The sequence below is a fragment of the Neolamprologus brichardi genome, chromosome 15 (genome assembly GCF_056152115.1).
Source record: "Neolamprologus brichardi isolate AB-2024 chromosome 15, ASM5615211v1, whole genome shotgun sequence".
NCBI classification, from domain to species: Eukaryota; Metazoa; Chordata; class Actinopteri; order Cichliformes; family Cichlidae; genus Neolamprologus; species Neolamprologus brichardi.
The window spans coordinates 38,236,250-38,258,085 of NC_142118.1; the positions used below are offsets into that span (position 1 = coordinate 38,236,250).

Genomic DNA, 21,836 nt, shown 5'->3' on the forward strand with positions numbered 1-21,836 from the left:
AGTTGTGGTGCAAATCGAAATCACAGCAGGCACAATCACCATCTAGGCCCACAGTCAGCTCTTTGCCAGATCTCACCCAAATGTTACCACAGAAACACTAAAGAAAAGAAACAGAGTCAAAATTTGATCCTAATTCCTCTGGTACCGGATACATTCATCAAGCCCACATGATAGCAGTGCAAGTCTGTTTACGAGATCTGGGCTGTTACGTCTGCAGGTGGTGGAAAGTGGACTTACAGCTAGCTGCTTCTTTATTGCCAGTATTATGCTAAGCTAAGCTAACTGTAGGACATGTGAGTCATAGTCAAATTTAGCAAAAGTGTTTGATGCAAAATGTTGTAATGTCCCTTTAATGTGCGAGTCTGCAAAGACCAAAATAAATGTTTGCAGCAAAAATGAAGCACTCTTTTCCTCCCTGAAGAAAACCTGTTGTTTTTTTAACCTCTTTGATGTTAGATGCAGATTGTGTTGGTGAATCTGGGTTATTAAAAACTCTGTATTAATAAACAGCTCAGTCAATAACTGCATTTAGTTGCAGTAATACAGAAACTTTCTGGGTGTTAGTTTTTACTTTTATAATGTGTGCTCCATTAAAGTTTACTTTGAAAGCCACAGTGGCCTATTTACTCTGAAGTTTCCCCAAATCTCTACAACTGAGATAGTAAGTGCAGAGTTAGCAGAGTTAAAAATACTCCTCAATTCATCCTGTCTGAAATGAGCTATTCACCCCCCCAAAACCCACTTTCTTCAAATCTGCTAACTCCTGTAAGCCTGACACTTGGTAAGCATTTACTGCCTGCAGATGATGAAAACATAAAGATTTTGAACATTTAAGAAGAAATACAAAAAACAGCAGAAAACAGTTTTGAGTTCTGAGTTTTTTGCATATATGGATAACTTTTACATACTTTCACCTTTTTATTTGAAATGTTAGCCATGTTTAATATTAACAGCTCAAACTGTAACATCCATCCGCTTCCGCTTATCCTTGTCAGGGTGGTGGGGGGCGCTGGAGCCTATCCCAGCTGTCACCCTGGACAGGTCGCCAGTCTGTCGCACGGCCAACACACAGAGACAGACAACCATTCGCACTCACATTCACACCTAGTGGCAATTTGGATTATCCAATTAACCTATCCCCACAAGCTGCATGTCTTTGGACGGTGGGAGGAAGCCAGAGTACCCGGAGGGAACCCACGCAAACACGGGGAGAACATGCAAACTCCACACAGAAAGACCCCGGCCTGATGGTGGAATTGAACTCAGGACCTTCTTGCTGTGCGGCAACAGTGCTAACCACCGTGCCACCGTGCTGCCTCAAACTGTAACATATTACAGAAAATAAGAACTTAAAAAATAATAGCTCCCTTTTGATACCGGTTGTAAGTAAGAAGGTATAACAGACGCCATTGTCCAGCGTCACTGATCGAGTGCTTCATTTTGGTTGTAAACACACGTCACTGGTTCATTTCTGTGGTAAGACAAATAAATTGTAGCTCTTACGAGTTATTTTATTATTCGAATTTTTTCCAAATATGTTGAGTCTTTGCAAAAATATATTGAGTCTTGCTGATGTGCTGAATAATTCAGAGCTACTTGATGAAGTGCTGCAGTGGGTGAGATAAATGCTAACACGCCCTCCAGTCCAGATGTGCACGGCCGTGATAACTGCTCATCAGCATGCTGGTTATTTGTCTCTGACTTAGCGTAACACTGTCTCAGTGAAAATGAGCAAACAAGCTCGACAATGCTACTGAGACTGAAGTGCTAAACAGACACAATTCACATTCATTACATTTCTTGTGTTTTTAGTCAACCCTCACATAAACGAGCGCTGATGGGAGAAATCGAAGGCCTTTATACTAAAAAACAGAAGATAAAACACCTGCTCATCTTTAGAAATGTCCAGCGAACCCTCCATGAATCAGTATCTGTTAGCATGTAAGCTAAAGAGATCGCAGACGTGTGGTGATGCGGGTTAATGTGCGATGTGAACTGCAGATTTACTGTAATTTGGTCCAAATAAGTTAATTTAGATGCTGAAAGCTGAACGAGTCAAGAATCTTTTATTTTTGCCATGTGATCACTGGCAGTGGGTGGTCTTACTGGTAGGCTCCGCCCCAGATGTGAAGCCATTGCTGAGGTTGTTGGGACTCGGGGGTGAGCCCAGTGTGGGTGTGGCCCCAACTCTGGGGGTCGGCTCTATGGCAGAGCAGCTTTTCTGCGGCAGCCGGGGTTGGACCAGCATGCTTTTAGGGATTACAGATACTTGTCGCAGCCCATCAGTGCGCAGTGGCGGTCTGGTGGGGATGGGCCCTGTGGGTGTGACATCAGAGCTGGGTAGTTTGGGGCTGTGTGGAGGAGAGGGGCTGAGGGCGTTTGGGTCAGCAGACTTCGATTCAACTTCCTGTGGCAACTGCTGGTCAGGAGGTGGAGCCTCTTTGTCTTTTTGGGTGGAGCATGCAGACTCAGGAGGCGGGTCCTGCTGCATGCTGCTCTGCCTGGAAGCTCCTGAACCTGGAATGTCACAGCTGTCTGTGCGACGCCGCGAACCTTCATGCATCCGACTTGTGGCCACGACAGCTTTCATGGCCGCCTGTCAGCACACAGAAAAGTGAGTGAGTATTCAGGAGCTTTTAAAAGTCTTCAAAGCAGATTTGTCAACTATGTTGAGTTGATATTTGCTTCCCTGTTAAATATGTTTCTCCATTACCCTGTCCTGTAATTTCAATCAATTCAAAATGCCAATGTACAAGAGTCATTCCTAGTTTATCTCCCAAAATGTCAACTCAAATCTTAAAATGACAAAAAAAAGTCTTCTATGACCTTTGATGCCCACAAAACCAATCACTGTGAAATGAAACTATGACAAAGGACCAGCCTTAAGTTTGCGTCGAGCGTTGAACTCCTGTAGTTTCCTCTGGGTAGTGTCCATATGAGAGAACCGGGCAGCTTTGCCCAGCACCCAGGGGTGCTGCAGGGCCTCCCGGACACTGAGGCGCTTGTGAGGGTCGAGGACAATCAGCTTACTGACCTGCGGACAAATCAGAAAGGACAAACCGAGGCCTTCAAACAAGTCCAAGTCCAATCTATGAATAAATGTTAAGACTCAAGGTTTAGAATCAGGCTCGTGTGAATTATCAAGTCATTCACTTCATTCTGAATTCAAATCACACCAAGAAATGAATCTGTAGGCATCCAGAGGTAAAGGCCAAGACAATTTAGTGTCAAGTCATTCCATAAATCTCAATATCATTCCAAACAAGTCTCCACTCAAGTCAAGTCCAAGTCTAGTTTTAGTTTAGCATAAGTCGTGTTAGTCGACACCAACCAAAGATCCAACACGTACCAAGCCGTCCAAAAACAGCATCACAAATATACATCCAAGTCTAATATTGTTTGAAGTCCAAAGTGATTCCAGACAAGTTAATATAAAGTGTGAAGTAGGGATGGGTATCGTTTAGGTTTTATCTGATACCGGTGCCAAACCGGTACTTTTGAAACGGTGCCGGTGCTTAAACGGTGCTCAAATCGGTGCTTAAAGAATGGAGAACACAAAATTGGTCCAAAAACCTCTCATGTTCAGCTGTTTTTTTGTAAAAAGATAACAATGTTAGCCTTTTCTGCAGCTATGGGGCATATATGGTATCACTCTTGGCTGGAAGCAGCTTAAACAATGGAAAAAACACAAACTTTGTCCAAAAACCTCTCATGTTTAACTGTTTTCCACTTTTTCTTTGGTCATTTTAGCCTTTTTGTCCAGGGTGAAGGGAGTATCTGCCATCAAACAAGAAGACAGCTGCATGTAGCTATGATGGTGTTTGCTAGTTCACCTTACATGCATTAATGTAATAACGTGGTTAGCCTACTCAACGTAAATTACACACGAACAACATTAAGCTACTCACGCAGAGAAGAACGGCTGCTGCTGCATCATCATCCTCATCATTTCTGCTACACTGGCAGGGCTAGGGGCCAGGACTCTCCTCTTCGGGTTTTTGGGGGATGTTGCTAACTCCGGGTCGATAACAGGCACCACACCCGCAGTAGATGTGCTCGGTGTGAGGTCTCGCAGCAAGCTATCAAATACGGCGCATTTCTCGGCTTTTAAAAAAACGCTATGCGTCGCCAGGTGTTTCATCAGATTTGAGGTGTTACCTCCTTTGACAGTATCACAGTATCAGCTTAAAGCACTTGTTGCAGCTGCTGAGTTTGCATCTTTTGCTGTGAAGTACAGCCAGACTTTGACCGCTTCGCCGTTTTTAATCTGTAGCTCTGCTCTAAAAGAACGTACGTACCTGGACCCGCCCACTATCCTCGAAACGTAAAATGATTGGCTAGAATCTAAAGTGTATCACAGCTCAGGAAAATAAAGCACCGAAATGTGCGCTGCTTTTCGGTCTGGTTACTACCGTTTATGTCAGAACCGGATACCGGTACCATCACTAGTGTGAAGTCCCAGTGATGTCACCAATCCCAGTCAATGCCCAGTATAAAGTCTTTCAGATCAGTTTAAGTTTCCACTACGCTGTCCTGGGCAGCAAGAGTTTGTACAAAACATGTCTGAGAGTTTTAAAATAAAGAGTGAGGTCCTGCACTTCTTCACATTTAACATAAATAATAATGTCAAATCATTGGTGTAACTCACCAGGTCCTTAGCATTGAGGGAGACCTCGTCCCACCACGGAGAAACAAACTCATAGTCACAGTTGAGGATACGACTATACATGTACTGATCCCCTCTTGGGTCGAAGAAGGGCTCAAACCCACAGAGTCTGTGGAAACAAACCAAAGGGAAAGAGTCTAGGAAAGGACGCTGATTTTGCCACATCACCACAGCAGCGTGTCGCCCTCAGATCCATTTGAAGGCAGCATTAAAAGCTTAATTGCTGTCTGAGGGAAGCAGATAAACAGGATGCAGACTTTCACATTATGTCATTGTGTTAAATGGCTGTCATGAATCAGATGGACGACCATAAAACTTATATACTGATGAGAGTGAGTCAGCAATGAATATTTCAGTATATATGTGTGAGTGTACGCTTGGACTGGCAGCAAGGCGTTAATGGACTCACAGGATGTAGAGGATCACGCCCACCGACCACATGTCCACCTCAGGGCCGTAGGCATTTCCCCGCAGGATCTCTGGAGCTGCAAGCAGAGTCTGTTAGACAGCAGATGGCTGACAGAAGCTCTAACAGAGAGTTTCTGAAATCCCACAGAGAACACGCCGCAGGGAACGCATTACTGCCCACTCGCATATATCACTGCAACGCAGGTGAATAAACACATCTACTACTGATACTACACCTACTACATCTACAGACACCATCCAGAGCGTCAGCTGCCATATTCACCACTTTACCTTTCCCCACACCTCAAAGTGCTGCTCATTCGCTGTTACTACACCACAAGTCCTGCTGCTGTGCCGTGTCGTATCACTGAGATTAAAGGTCCCACACTATGCTGGAGTGTTTCCTCAAACACGATGTGCTGCTGTGGGAGAGACACCATCCAGTAACTCTGTGTTTGGTCCTAAAAATCTGGTGTTTAAACTAGAGATGGACCGATCCGATATTACGTATCGGTATCGGTCCAATACTGACGTAAATTCCTGGATCGGATATCGGAGAAAAATAAAAAAATGTAATCCGATCCATTAAATATCAAAAAAGCACCTCACAAAACTTGCGACACGGCGTAACTCGGCTCATAACCGTAGCACATTGCAGCAGTACGGGTCACGTGATAGAGCAGCTGTGTGTATTTGTAGCTTCGCTAGCAACCGATATATGGAGCGACTGCCTCTCTCCCTCCTTCTCTTGCTGCTACTTCAATCATGAAACTGATTAATGATCAGCTGATCGGCTTTTCTGTCGCGAGTCCGTCTCTCTTCTTTGTTTTTGTCTCACTTTGCACCAGAAAGAGGAAACCAGCGGCTGAACAACAGCAGCACGTTTACGCTTGATAATCTGTTAGAATTTATTTAATATTATTTCTACACCAGGATCTTTTTCTACAGCTGACGTAACTGTGCAGGGGCGGATCTAGCAAAGTGTAGCCAGGGGGGCCGATAGGGCATGAACAGGGAAAAGGGGGCACAAAGACATACTTTTATTTCTTATTCTCATTTAAAATGTCGAGCTTTTAATAAATAATTATCTGAATCTTACACCCAAAGTTTTAATCTGATGTAAAATATATAGAAGTCCATTACTGTATATAGTAACTGTTAAGTCTAATATACCCTAGTAAGCTAGTACTTTTTCCTTTGGGAAGATACCATCTGTGCAGTCTGCAGTTCTGTTGAAGAAAGATGTTGAATCTATTTAATTATTCTTGAAAAATAATTTATTTCTGTGTATTTTTTTCACACTGCATCAAATTAAAGTTGATTACATCAATTAAGCATCATGAGGTGGAGAGTGGTTCCCTATTTTTTTTTTTTTTTTTTGCTGGGAGTTTGCAACCCTATTAGTCAGGTTGCTTAATATTTCTGCTAAGTACTTTTTAAAATACCAGAATAGGGAGGATGCTGCAGGTTTAAGTTTATTAGATTGATCAGTTTTGCTAAACTATGAAATATTTTGGGTGCCGTGTATTTTTTACATACAGGTGTAACAGAATAGCTTTAGTGTTGTTATTTATTTAAACTTGAGTATAAACTTGTAAAAAAAGCAGCAAGATATTAAAACCTGTTTTATTGATTAAAAAATACACCATATCGGATTCATATCGGTATTGGCAGATATCCAAATTTATGATATCGGTATCGGTATCGGACATAAAAAAGTGGTATCGTGCCATCTCTAGTTTAAACAGAAACCCTCTCTGGATGGTGATACATCTCCAGTACGACCGTGAGCAACACTGCAGTCGTTTTTGAGGATATACTAATTAACTGACAACATTGTCAAAATAAAAGCATCCTGCTCAGAGCTGAAAAATAGTTTGAACGTTGTAACTTCTCATTATCTGGTTGTCCTTCAGCTGATTAGATCACAGTGAAAACTGACATCTTCACTACGACCTGATAAATTGAGAGTTTTCACATGACACTCGTAGCACTTCTCCATCACTCTTCTCTCGTTCACTCTTTCATGCTTCTTTGCAGTAGTTTGTGTTGTCCTGTTCGTTGTTTCTGTGAGTCTTATTTTTGTCATCGATTCTTCGCTCCGAGCCCGGCTGGTCGCAGCAGATGGCAGCCCCACCCTGAGCCTTTTTCTGCTGGAAGTTTCTTCCTATTAAAAGGCAGATTTTTCTCTCTCTGATTGCCAAGTGCTGTTTATATCGGATCGTTTGACTATTCTGTGTTATAATGCTGTGGGCTTTCAACCTACAGTACAAAGGACTTTGAGATGACTAATGCTGTGTGATTGGAGGCCATACAGATAAGAATACAGTGAGCTTAAGTGAATGTGGTATTCATAGCTACGCTACACCAGTGTGGTATTTTTGTACTCACCGCAGTACCCCGGAGTACCGCAGACTGTCTTCATGGTCACCTGGTCATCTACGATTTTTGAAAGACCAAAGTCGGCTGTAAAAGAGAATATTTCTTTCATTCAGACTGAAGCGAGATAAAAACCTTGTAATGCATTTGTTTTGTTCAGTTTCCTGTTTCTATATTAAGAGAAATGAGGGGGTGAAGCAGTGGAGGTGGAGGAAAATGTGTTTTTCTGCAGGCAAGTCTCTGAACTAAAGGAAGGTGTTGGTGGAGAGGAGTTTCACTCGAGCGGAGGCTTCCATCTGTATCTGTTAGCCGAGGGCTCGCTGGCCATCTGGACGCAGAGGAGCTCCTCCAAAAATGAACCAAATTCTGAGCCAACAATATGTTTCTGTGAGAGTTTTTACCTCTCGGACTAAACAAGCTCGAAATATGACGCAGGCACAAGTTTAATGCCTCGAATGCAAAGACACTGAAGATTGAGCTGCATGCAAAACCTCAGTTTAAGACTGATGCTAAATCTGCATGCAAAGGTTTGTTTCTCACAGCAAACTCCAGTGTTCGTGCATATTTTCGGGGCGACCACAGTTTCTGGTAGTTTGTGGTTATTTTAAGAACGCTGTTTTTTATTTTACATACAGTATAAGCACAATAGGAGCTGACATAATGAGTTGATAGGAGCAGGTTTGAAAACAGTCTTTAGTGCAGTTACTTACATGTTATTTGCAAATGCAGACGGTGTTTAAAATTGAAATAAATAAGCAATAATTTCCTGTTATGAGCCAAGAAACTAGTTTTGTTTTACTTTCATGTGTTTTAGATCATCGATGTGTCATCACAGTCGTACTCAGCATCTCCAAACTGTTTCACCACTGATGATAGCAGACAGCGTGGTCGATGATAACAGAAAATATTTTCCACAACTTGTGTTGGAACATGATAAACTTGTCATTCTGTTGTATTCAGATGTAGAGAGTTTGTTACCTATCTTCAGCGGAGCATCCAGAGACAGGTCGGCGTACAGCAGATTCTCTGGTTTAAGGTCACGATGCACAACGCCGTTCTCATGTAAATACTAAAGCACAGAGAAGAAAAGCATGAAAAACGTGGGAAAGATGATCTGATTGTTGCCTCATCAAGCGGAAACTTCCTGGACTGAAAAATGAAGCAGAGCTTAAGTGCATTAACTCTAATGGCCACTTGAAGCTTGAGGCTGGTCCAAAAGCGAGTCAGTCCCCGTGGACTGAATTTAAAATCGCCAACTTTGCAGCAGAAATAAACACGTTTCAGAGCCCAATATTAAAACTTTATCGAGGCGTAGTTTGCATCACAGGGCCATGGCCTCATCTCTGGACTATTCTTGTGGTGATGGTGCCTTTTACAGCATTTTAGTGCAATTATCTGGTAAATAACAAAATGGTGTACTGTTGATTATCCTAAAGCACCAGGGTTTTTTGTATGTTACTTACAAATAAAGACAAGCAATCTATCTGAAAGGGTGTTTTTCTTGTTTCCACAGTGACACACGGTGCTTGTTCATAGGGCGATCTTTGATTGTTGGGATTACCTCTGTATCATTATAGGGTCTTTACCCTGCAATATAAAGCATCTCAGGGTAAATGTTGTTGTGATTTGGCACTATATAAATGAAATTAAATAGATTATAGCAGCTAGATGTGCTTTGTTGCTTGGTTTGGAGACAGTGGAAACTGAGCTGGAGGTGGCTACGTTGAAGATTTTCCAAAGAGCTGGATGGACAGCATTAGGACATCAGAGGAAGAGCTCAGGTTGAGCAGCAAAGATATGCGAGGATAGGAGAGATAGTTTATATATTGGACAAAGGATGTTGAAGATTGAACAGGAGGAAAAGAGCCACAGAGAAGGTTTACGTTACAGCTTGATGTTGAATCACAAAATCAGTTGCTGACACTGTGAGGAAGACGAAGAGCCTCCTTCATGCTGGTGAAGGTGTGGGGTTGTACAGGCAGACGGGCTCTGTGTCGTTTTTCACTTCTGCTTTGATGTTTGGCAATTTAAAAGTTTAAATATGGGTTTGTTTCTATATTTTGTTTCTAACTTCAAACACAACCTTGTCGGGTCTTTACTCAGATGCTGAGAATCTGCTATTAAAGCTGTTGCTGTGTTCAGGGGCTGCGGGATGTTTCTGTGCTACAGATTAATGCCGCTCACATCACATACAACAAATACAACAGTACTGTAATCCTGTCCCCCCCCCCCAACACGCACACACACGCACATACGCACACACACACATAAAGGGGCGTATGTTTCTCTGCGATGTAGATGTAGGTCAGCTGTGGTCAGTGTGTGCGAGTGTGTGCGAGTGTGTGCGTGCGTTAATCCTCTCTGGTTTTAATCTGTTCAGCAGCAGGATGGAAGCAGCTGTTACATAAGAGACCTGCAGCCACTGCACGCTGCTGCCATGTGCAACAACACTGATACCAGCAACACCTGCAACTAAATCAACCACGGCTACAGCAACGCCTGCAACTAAACAGGGTAATTTATGCAATTAAACAAACAAATGAAACTACAATAATGTCACTTGCTGTGTATATAAATTACTGTAACTATGCCAACCACTGCAACTCATGCCGTACCTCCTACTAGACATGCCAATTACTGGCACTAAAACAAACCAGGTAACTACAGCAACGTATGTGACTTTAAATTAGCCAACTATGTAACCAAGCAACCCAAAACACTTGCAGCTAAATCTAATCTCTTGCTACAACAGTAAGCCTGGTACCCAAAATCACAAATCCTGCCAAAGCAGCAGCACCTGCAAGTAAACATGGTTAATATCAAAGTTAATTAAAACCTTGCAAATATAGCAACAACTTCTGCAGCTAAACCAACAAACAAACAACCTCCTCCCCCAGCTAAACATGGTGGTTACCACAACTCAGTCAACCCTTGCAACTACAGCAATACCTCCAACTATATATATATATATATATATATATATATATATATATATATATATATATATATTAGGGGTGCAATGATACTCGTATCGATATTGAACCGTTCGATACAGTGCTTTCGGTTCGGTACGCATATGTATCAAACAATACAAAATTTTTAATTTATTTTATCAACTTTCCTTCTGACGGCGCTCAGTGGATCTGCGCTCGACAGTGCAGCCTAGGCGGAGTAGTCGAACACAGATTCACTGAGCGCAGGGCAAGCTAGCAGACAGAAGCTAAGCTCATTGCAACATGGCAAATTGAACCTCCCCCACCCTCATTCAGATCTGGCGTTTGGAACTATTTTGGTTTTCATGTGACGTATGACCCTGAAGGTAAGCGCGTCATGGACTAAAGTAAAACAGTATGTCAGATGTGCCAGCAATGCTCAATTACATTGGTGGGAACTAGTGCGTTAGCGCAGTTAGCTCGTTAACGTGTTGGCCGTCCAGCCCCACGCACGGGCGATCCGCGGTAGCTCGTTAACGGAGATTTGCCGTGTTGTGGCGTTAACGTCATTTCAGATTAACGCTGACAGCACTAGTGGGAACACAACGAATATGACTGCACATTTACTCCGACATCATCCTCGTGCAAAGACAAGTGGAAGCAGACAAAAACAACAAGCACGCATGCTACAAACTTTACCCGAGTCATTTAGACAGCCGTTAGCACATGATTCTCCTTATGGGGACCTGATATGTTTAATATGCTGCTGAGAATATAGCCCAGAAGAAGCGTATAGTAGAGCTTTTATTTTGGAAAGAGACATTTCTCTGTAATAAACTCTCTTTTCCAAAGATGAGGGATTTCTCCATCAGATAGATTTATTATTTATTACTTTGTTGTTTCAGCAACATTAAATTTAAAAACTGTACTTTTGAGTTAAAATATATATTTATAATTTTAATAAATGACAAATTAAAAAGGCATGAACATTTTTTTGTATAGAAAAAATATCGAACCGTGACACCAAAGTATCGAACCGAACCGAACCGTGAATTTTGTGTATCGTTGCACCCCTACTACATATATATATATATATATATTAACAGTATGTTTATACATCAACACCTGTGTTGGGTCCCCTGAGTTTGCCTTGACAGGCAGACACGCCTCTCAGCCTCAGTGTGTTTTGCATTATGATTACAGGAAGAACCGCAGCTGCAACAAAAAGCTTCAGACGATCATCAAAAGATTGGGATGTCTCATGCTGGTAATAATGACATGTTATTATGATTCACTCGCTTCTTTAATCAGCTCGTTCTGTGTCTGTGTTCAGTACAGTGTTGTATAAGCATGTCAGTGAATGCTTCTTGGTTTTGTATTAAGCATAGCACGCTGACCTTTAAATATGATTTCTTTGCCACTTCAACGTTTGATCAAATCTGTTGAGAAACAGGAAGATTGTGATTCATCAGTTGGAGGAGGGCTCACGCCTACACGAGGAACAAAATCCTCTTCTGAATGGCAAGATAACAGACTCCTGTCAGAGCCGTATAATGTTTCTGTGCTAATGAAATGTCACATCTAGTTCTTTCAGATAAATATCAGCTTAATACGTTTCTAGTCAGCCTGTGACCAAAAAAACGGTAAATTAGCTCCATCAGATGAGGAAAAAAAAGCCCAACACCTTTGACAGTGTTGATTTAATTTTACATACATTGCCTCTACGGATTTGACGACCTGCTCTCCATGAAACCTTTCAGATCTATAAACAGACTGTTTGACAGCTGAGGTTTGGTGTGAGGCTGCAGAGACTGAGCAGAGCTGGTGGGGGCGAGCAGTAATCTAATGAGCCGAGGGGTGGATGGAGGTAAATGATCCACAGACAGCAAAGACGCTGCAGCTGATTGATCAGAAGCAGAAAACCCAGACAGAGCTCAGGTTCCCAGAGCTTCTTCCATTTTAAGCCTTAAAATAACAACAATTACTGTCAAAAGAAACTAAACGTGGAAACTACTGCAACTGAATTAACGACTACATCAAAAGAAGTAACATGGCAATTGATGCGACACGTGTAACTAAACATAGCAACCACATCAAATAAACAAACTAGTGGAATGACAGAAGCTGGAAATAAATATGGCAACTACTGCAAAATAATGCAGCCAAACAACCATGCACCAGCGGAGGAAACTGCAACTAAACACAGCAACTGCTGCAACCACACCAAGCAGTTACGAAGTATAAAGTATAGCAACACCAACCAAATAGATCAAACTGAGCCTCAATGCCAGCTGTCAGCAGCCACTCTAAATAAACCTGCGACTACTGAAAATGTGATTAAGCATCACTACTGTGCAACTAAACCAATTACTGTAGTATCAGCAGCACCTGCAGCATGGAAGCTACTGCAACCAAACAACAACCACTAAACCAGCTCCTGCAGTGGCAGCAAGACCTACAACTATACGAGGAATCCACTCCAACTAAGCCAACCAATTTAAGCAACACATGTAACCAAACACAGGTCAAAAAATAAGCCTCTCCTGCAAGTACATCAACTACTGTAACAAAGGCAGCACCAGGGATTAAACATGGGAAGTACAGCAACTAAACCTTTGGTTTTAAATGAATAACAGCAGCATTTGGGCCTGTAAAGGTTATTTATAGGCAAAGAGTCTTTTTTGTAATTCCTCTCAGGATTTCTGTAGTTCCTCTCGTTGCTCGTAGCCTGTAGAGGCCTTTGTTTCCACAATAATTCAATTTTTATTACAATTTAATAAAACGCTGTCAAAGTCAAACCAGACACTGAATGCAGCATCTTACCGCCACAGCCTCCAGAATCTGCTTGATGACATGAGCGGCATCTCTCTCACTGTAGTAACCACGCTCCACAATCCTGGAAACAAAAACAGTCAAAGATAAAATGACATGAAAATCAAGAGCAGCATCTCTTTATCTGTTCTCTGATTGGTTACACTTTAGTGTACGTGTTTGTCTGGTTTGGTTTTCCAACAGAGATGTTGGAAAAGCTGTTGGTACTTTCATTTTCTTTGACTTTTGCATCTCAGTTTAAGAGTCTCAGGACAAAACGAGCAAACCGCTGTAGCTGTAGCTGTTGTAACCTGTAAAAATGACAACTTATGCAGTCAAAACAACCACATCACATTACACCAACAACGCCACCGAAACACAGCAACACCTGCTTCAACTAAACATGTTAATTTATGTAAATGACCAATCGCTGACACGGAAACTTCAGTAACACCTCCAGTAAACATGACAAGTTCTTTAATAACAGCATGAGTAACTTAACACTGGACCTCGGTGCCCAAACATAGAACTTCAGTTACAGAAACGTCTGTAACCGGACACGGCAACTCCTAAAACACCCAAAGTACAGCAACATCTAACCATGGCAACCACTGCAACTACAGGAAAACTGCCAAGTTAAGCGATTGGTTCATTAGCAGGAATTGTGCTCTTAACTATAGCAACCAAACATTACAACTTTTGCAGCAAAACCAGCCTCTGCCGCTACAGCCACACTTCCAACCATGAACAAAACCATATACCAAAAATAGACGATTGCAACTTTCACTGCTCCACCAATCACCACAGCTGCTGCAGCAAATCTAAACACACCAACTCAACATCTGTAACTGAACATAACAACACGGATCAAGCCAAACTCCACTATTCACCATCTCGATCAACACCTGCAACTGACCAACCAACACAACTGATGCAGCATGTGCAACCACTGATGCTACAGCAGTGCATTTATCTACACACACCACTGAAACTAATGCAACAAATGCAACACAGCAACTACTGCCATTACAACTGCACAACAGCTACTGTAACTGAACTCCAGACTACAGCCCAACTTGTAATCAAAGATTTCTCAAACTAAGCCAACCAGTGACACCACAGCGATGTCAGTAGGGCAGCTAAAGCAGCTAATGTGAGTGTGTACGTACCGGTCAAAGAGCTCTCCTCCAGTCACCAACTCCAGCACCAGAGCAATGTCTGTGTCTGTCTCAAAGATCTCCTTCAGCTGGATCTGAGCCACAGGCAAGCACAAGAAGCAAAAAATATATTAAAAATGCATGAGCGAATACTGAGAGTGATATATGTAAATATATATATATATGTCCATATAACAATCGAACTTCAGTGGGACTGTTGTTATTTGCTCAAATTACTGGTAATTGAATAATTCACTCTAAGAGTGCAAAAATGTCCAGTTTTGTCAAAACCATTGGTGTTCCTCACTGACACATGAAGGTGTCGTATAGAACAGCATCCTGGGTTTGGTTGTGTCATTCCCAACTCTAATGTGAACGATAGAAGCACAATCTTTTCCTAAACCAATCAGGATTTTAAGTGTCTGAACCTACTAATTATCTATCAGCGTAAAACCTAACCCTAACCTAACTAAGCACTTTATAGAACCTAATCTTAACCAAGTTGTTCCTATTCATCCTGTCAGTCTCTCAGGTCAGCTGACCAGCTGCTCCTGGAGGAAGCTCAGAGGGGGCGGGGCCTTCTCTATTGTGGCTCCAAAATTATGGAATAATTTGCCCTTGCACGTTAGAGAGGCCCCTTCACTGTCGACTTTTAAGTCACGTCTTAAAACCCACTTTTATTCTTTGGCTTTTAACCTCAGTGAGACTTAGTTTCTCTTTTAATTGAAGTAGTTATTTAATTAATGATTTCACTCTTCTTTTATTTGGTTTTTAAGTATATCTCATGTACTTTTATTTTACAATTCCAATGTACAGCACTTTGTGTCAGCTGTGGTTGTTTTAAAGTGCTTTATAAATAAAGTTGATGATGATGATGATGATGATGATGATCCATCCATCCAATTATCCATTTCAGGGTGGATTAGATGTTAATTAATACAACTTAATCCCAGCCTAGGCCTGTAAACCTTTTCAAGGATGCTTCAGAGCCTAAAGGCTGGGCCTTTAAAGCCTAGGTATCTTTTAGTGCCAAAGCCTAACCACCAGGTAAACAACAGGCACTAACTGAAACTCCACTAATAGTGAAGGCAAAACCAACTGATTCTGCCTCTGGTACATAAACACTCAATATCACTTAAAACATGCTTGAGAAGAGCAAACACTTTGAAGTATTTTTGAACTTTACAAGCAGAAACATAGTAACAAGATTTTTTCATGTTTCCAGTCATCATTGTCTCAGATTCAACAAATATAGAAACAAACATGAAACAGACAATAGACAGTTCAATACTTACAGTACAATAAAAAAGCACACACATCACATACTGTGGTGCAGTTTATCGACCTGCTTTTAAAATAGTACTAAGAAAAGAAAAACAGAACTGATGCGTCAGTCTTGTCTTAAATAAAACATTAGTATACATGCTATAGCTCACATACTTGGTAGATTAACTCAGATTGAAATAACGTTGAATCTAAATTCTTACAAGCTCATAAACAAGTGTTTAGCTCACATTAAGGGGTCGTGTTTAAAATCAGTGATACAAAGAAAAGAGAGATTTATGGGGAAAGTCGACTGAAAATAAGAGAGATTATTCAGACACACCAGACCAGGTGAATGTGAACATGAACTTTAAAATGAACTGATTTATTCTGCATATTATAAAGTAAGTCATTCATTCATATCCTGGCACGAACCCGAAGTGTCTGTTTTGGTGTTTTCTTCCATATCTTCATATTTTGCACTTATTTCAACTATGTGTGACTCACATGAATGGACCAAGAATAATTCCTCAAAGTTGTCCACTGGACATGCTGGACTTTGTTTACACTAATTCGATTAGATGTGTGGTCATCTAATCGAATCACTTCATCACTAAATTACTTTCAGCATATTTGCACTGCACAAGACACAAATGTGGACACTGGACATTATATTTCTTCATTTCCATTTAATACTTGTACAGCTGCTGTTATTGTATATATATTTATATTTCTTCATACATTCTTATATATCTCTATACTGTGTATTTTGTTGTACAGTTATTTTATTTTCAACTTTAATTTTTATATTTTATTTTATTCCTTCCTAGTTAAATTTACCCTTTTTATTTTTCATATTTATTTCTTATTCATAGCCTTTTTTTCTTTAGGTCACGAGCAGCTGTGTAAGCATTTCTCTGCATATCGTACTGTGTATGACTGTGTATGTGACAAATACAATTTGAATTTGATTTGAAAGTTCACAACTCTACAACACTTTTATCCAACAACATTAAAAGCTGGAGGAAAATTTTGATTAAGTAATACATATAAATATTCTACGAGTGACCTGACTTGAACTAGACCGCTCACAGTCTGGGAGCTTATTGGCTGTCATCTGATGGGGTTAGCAGATCATTTGGGGTTAGAGGATCTCTGGGCTAAGACTTCCATTTCCACCCATCAAATAATTCTTTACAAATGCAGATCCACGTTTAAATTTCTGATGGTTTTGAAAATGTATTTCAGAAAAACGTTGACCTGTTTGCAGCCAAATGGAACCAAGGCCAAGAACAACCCAATTCCCACAGACTGCCGTAAACAAGCATCGTTACAGCTCGGCACAAAACCTATTTTAGGCTCTCAACCCTCTTTTCGATTCAGTTTAGTTTCATTTAGATAGTGCCAAACCACTCAAAGTGCTCTATAATGTAGGGTAAAGACCCTACAGTTATAGAGAGAAAAGCCCAATAACATATATCGCATATACTTACAATGTTTGGGTGAGAAAGACGCAGCAGAACGCCGATTTCGGTGCGAACAATTTTCTTGTCAATCTGCAACAGAAGAAACATTATCAGAATGGATGGATTTACCCTCATAAGTCCAAACATAACAAATATCTTCTGCTGAAACAGTGTTTTTGAAGGTTTCCTGTATATCACAAAGATATTAGCAGCAGATCCATCCAGGACGTTGGATTGGTAGCCACCAAGAATCAGAAGCCCCCCCATCAAACACAGTTTGGCAAACCAACACGTGACTTTGACTCCCAGACTTTGCCTTGCACTGGTCTAACTGGACAGTCTACGTTATTTTCTTCATCATTTCTTGCTAATAATGTTTCGACTCATCTGTGCACATGTTATATATTGTTGGACTGCTACAGTCTCCATCATGCTGGTTCACTGACCGTTTTCTTGAGCACTTTGACAGCGTAGGGCTTCTGGGTCTGTTTCTCCTCACAGCGATACACAATAGAAGTCGCTCCTCTGGAAGGAAACACAAAGCAGTTAAACCTGAACACTGCAAAGACCAGTGTGTACAACATGGAAACAAGTCTGAGCTACTGAAAAGGAGGAACTGAGATTCTTTTATTGGAGCCAAACAGGCACTTGAACTAAGTACTAAAATTTAGTTTCATTTTCAGGAAACAGATAATTATTCTACTGTATGAATGACACAACATTTAGACTTTTTACTGCTTCCTGCTGGTACTTAAATGTTGGTGCAGTGAAAAAAACCCAAGAAACTAGTGTTTGTTCCACTGAAGGGCATTCAGACATGTTCCACTAGACCGGGGTGTCAAACTCCAGGCCTCGAGGGCCGCTGTCCTGCAGGTTTTAGATCTCACCCTGGGTCAACACACCTGAATCACATGATGAGTTCATTAGCAGCCTCTGGAGAACTTCAGGACATGTTGAGGAGGTCATTCAGCCGTTTGAATCAGCTGTGTTGGATCAAGGACACATCTAAAACCTGCAGGACACCGGCCCTCGAGGCCTGGAGTTGGACACCTCTGCACTAGACTATATGACGGAGAATTAGGGCCACATTAAGAAAACACAATGAATGTCCATTTTTATATTAAAGTCAACATTTCAAGATTAATTTGAAATGTGGAGATTACAGTTGTCATGTAAAGGCAAACATCTGCCATGGCTCCTGTTCCCTCTACAAAATGCCTCGTGTGGATGAGTTAGTGAAACTAATTGATCGTTGTGTCTTGTGATACTGCATACATCCTCTTTATTGCACGAGGGTGTAACCATCAATATTCTCACAGCTGTCCACTGCCAGCCATCTCAACTCTTCCAGGTTTGTGTGGGTTTTCTTTCTTTTCAACTCCCACCACACTTCATGTGCTAAAAGAGAAATCATTTCCTTAACGAAACCAATTTTGAAGCACATTTTCACGACCTCATCTACACGAGGCTTTTTATAGACCTACAGCAGCTGTGCCAGCTCCACATTTTACACATCTCACACATTTTCTCAAAATAGTCTTTAAACCAATTAACATAGAGGCCTCGAATCTGTAGGTATTAAGAGGAAGTCCTTGTGTTTGAAACATGCACAATGGGTTCATCCATCCAATAATGCCGCAGCAGATTCTGCAATAGAGTCTGGCAGTATGAAACTCAACTTATCTGTTACTCAAATTAAAAAGGTTTAGATAAGGTTTAACAGCTGGTGGACTATAAAAAAGATCAAGTTGAGTTTTTATTTGAGATGTTTTATTCAGTTTGTGGGGATAGGTTAATTGGATAATCCAAATTGTCACTAGGTGTGAATGTGCGAATGAATGTGAGTGTGAATGCTTGTCTGTCCCTGTGTGTTGGCCCTGCGACAGACTGGCGACCTGTCCAGGGTGTACCCTGCCTCTCGCTCTATGACAGCTGGGATAGGCTCCAGCGCCCCCCGCGACCCTGGAAAGGATAAGCGGAAGCGAATGGATGGATGGATGGATGGATGTTTTATTCACATCTTTTCTGTCATGAGTGGGCTTTTTTCTTTTCACACCTGCCTGTTAAAGTTAGACTTAAGTTAGATTATAGCTGGAAGAGAGTTGGGTTTCGGTTAGGATTAGAGTAAGATTACTTAAGGGTAAGTCCAATTAAGTCTCTCTGTGTGTCTGTGTGTGTGTGTGTGTGTGTGTGTGTGTGTGTGTGTGTGTGTGTGTGTGTGTGTGTGTGTGTGTGTGTTTAGGGATCTGGTATTCTGCCGGGACAGATGGAGGAAACAGATCCATCTGAGAAGCAACCACAGACTCTCTCTCTCTCTCTCTCTCTCTCTCTCTCACACACACACACACACACAGTCCTGGCTGGTCTCCATGGCAACAGGACACCTGGTAATAGAACTGGTGGCGGCATGCTCACACGTTTGATTTCACTGCTGACATCATTTTCATCATTTTCTGCAGATCTGCTGTCAGTGTTGTGGGTGTTGGTGTTTGCTGAGATAACAACAAACACAGTGTGTAAATACACACAGTCCACTGAACGCTGTAAACATACAAACAACGAACAAACTGCTCGAGCTCCAACAGTCTGCAGGTCTCTTTCACGACTCATCTTTGTTGTCTTTTAGCACAAATTCCATGTTTGCTCTGACTTTTTATGGTTTTTAAACATGCGCCACACAGACTGGCAGACACTGAAGCTTCAGAGCATCTGAAGCAAAAGCGCAGCAGTATAAATGTGCAGGATTAAAACTGCTGCAGTCAAAGTAGAGACGTGTAAGCTAAATGTACTTTAAGCCACAGAAGTACTGATCAATGCAAGACATTTGAATGTATTTATTTCTATGTTGTCATTTTTTATGTTTTAAAATATCCACATCAATACTGACTTGAAAACCTGGAAGATATTAATATGATTTATTAATAAAAATCTGTAAAGTGTTCAAATATATTAATAAAATATTTGACAAACTGTATTGTAAATTGTTCAAAAAACTTTGGCAAATGGAAATAATTCCCCTATCATTAAAAGTAAGTATGAAACTTGATAGATGCGATAGATGCTAGTACAATATTCTAATTTACCACCTAGATAGAGCTAAAAGCTAAATAACCAAATCAAATACCAGTCTTAACAATGCAAAACCTTTTTGATAAAAAATATACCTCATTTTAAAAATCATTACAGATATGTATAGATAGATAATACCAGATAGATAGATTATACGCGTGCACCAAGCACGTGACGCAGCTGTGTTCTACTGTTATCAATATTTTTAACAACCTTCACTTAAATCTGCTTAAAGTGGCGCAGTCTGAAATCTTATATTGACTACACAACGTGAATGTGCAGACAACAAGATGCTGCGCATAAAACACATTTTGTGGTTACACAAGAAGGCAAAGATTGCTGACAACATTTTGACACCAAAGCTCAAGCTTCGTTTTCTTGCTTCTGCTCCGGTGTTTCCCGTTAAATTCTAACAGGAACCAGTATTTAACCGGTCCCTCATTCAAATGAGTAACCCTGTAATCCACGGGATGGATTATAAAGTGTGGCCAAAGTTAATCCTGAAGGATCACATGGACCCCTCATGCAGGCAACTTTGGCCCAATGAAGTGTCCATGTGAACTCATCAGTTTTCCCCTGTCCCCCCATAATGTGGTCCAGACCTGCCCAGCTCCGAGCTCAGGGTGTAGAACTCCTCCACCGTCCCGTCCCGCCTTGATCCGTCCACCCAGAACTCCACCGGCTCCGAACCAGGCCGGGACGTCGGCATGATGATAGCAGACCTCCCCCAAACCAGCAACAAGAAGACCGGGACCGAGTCAAAGATCACACCAGTTCCGGGACCGGTTCAGACCGGGCCAGATGTGACCCGATCAGAACCAGGAACAGAGTAATCCCGATCAGATCTCAGATTTAAATCCAGCTCGGTAAAACCCAGATTAGAGTCATGGAGGGGGGATGATTCATGATCCTGATGGGCTTTAATCCAGACCAGCAGGGGGAGGAGGAGGAGGGGGATCCGCCTGCTCCTTCAAACTCTCAATCAGGACCGTTTATCTGTGAGGAAAGGGCAAAAACTAAAAGAAGAAAACAAATACACCGAACCCCCGGTGATGAGCTCGGCTCTTTAGTCCAGACTGAAGCTGGAGCCGGGATCCAGACGTTCCAGGTCCAGATGTGTCGCAGCTTCCATCGGGCCCTAAAAACCTCTCAGACGTCGGATCAGCTCAGTCCATCACCATCCTCCCGGGTTTAGGCTTAGTACCTCCGTGTTTTCACTGGCAGAAACGGACCGTCCGTCTCTCCGGAGCGCACCAGCCTCCCTCCGGAGATGCAGCCCACAGAGCCACCACAGCAACACCGAAGAGCGGGTACGTGTCGGGAAACAGACTGCGAACACCGGGGTGAGTAGGTGGAGGGTGTCAGCGTTCGATGCTCAGGGGTCTGATTCCCGGGTAGGGCTGCTCCAGATGTCTGCTGGATCTGCGGAGAGAGAGAGATGCTGCTGTAATCTCACAGCCCCGCCCCGCCGCCACCCCGCAGACCAATCACAGCCCCGCGGGGGAGCCGAGCCGCACTCCTATTGGACCACCATCCTCTCAGTCACCGAAGTTCTGTCAGCAGCCTAAATACAGAAATAACCTAAATACATAAATGTACATTAGCGTGACATGTGGAGACTTTGATTCTGCGCGAATCAAAGCGCTCTTTCACACGTGCCCAGCGCCACAGAAGCGCAGCGCTG

General features: G+C 41.9%; 1 protein-coding gene across 1 annotated transcript; it reads right to left on the reverse strand.

The window, feature by feature from the left end:
* Nucleotides 1-1,302: 1,302 nt before the first annotated feature.
* si:ch73-60h1.1 (calcium/calmodulin-dependent protein kinase type IV) lies at nt 1,303-21,597 on the reverse strand. The gene is made up of 11 exons (XM_087852863.1): nt 20,755-21,597; nt 17,530-17,608; nt 17,111-17,173; nt 14,367-14,449; nt 13,210-13,282; nt 8,432-8,522; nt 7,466-7,540; nt 5,076-5,151; nt 4,649-4,775; nt 2,882-3,034; nt 1,303-2,596 (listed from the first exon to the last, which is right to left on the reverse strand). The coding sequence occupies exons 1-11, from the start codon at nt 20,859-20,861 to the stop codon at nt 2,084-2,086; spliced, it is 1,440 nt and encodes a 479-aa protein (XP_087708989.1). The 5' UTR covers nt 20,862-21,597; the 3' UTR covers nt 1,303-2,083.
* Between the last annotated feature and the right edge of the window lie 239 nt (nt 21,598-21,836).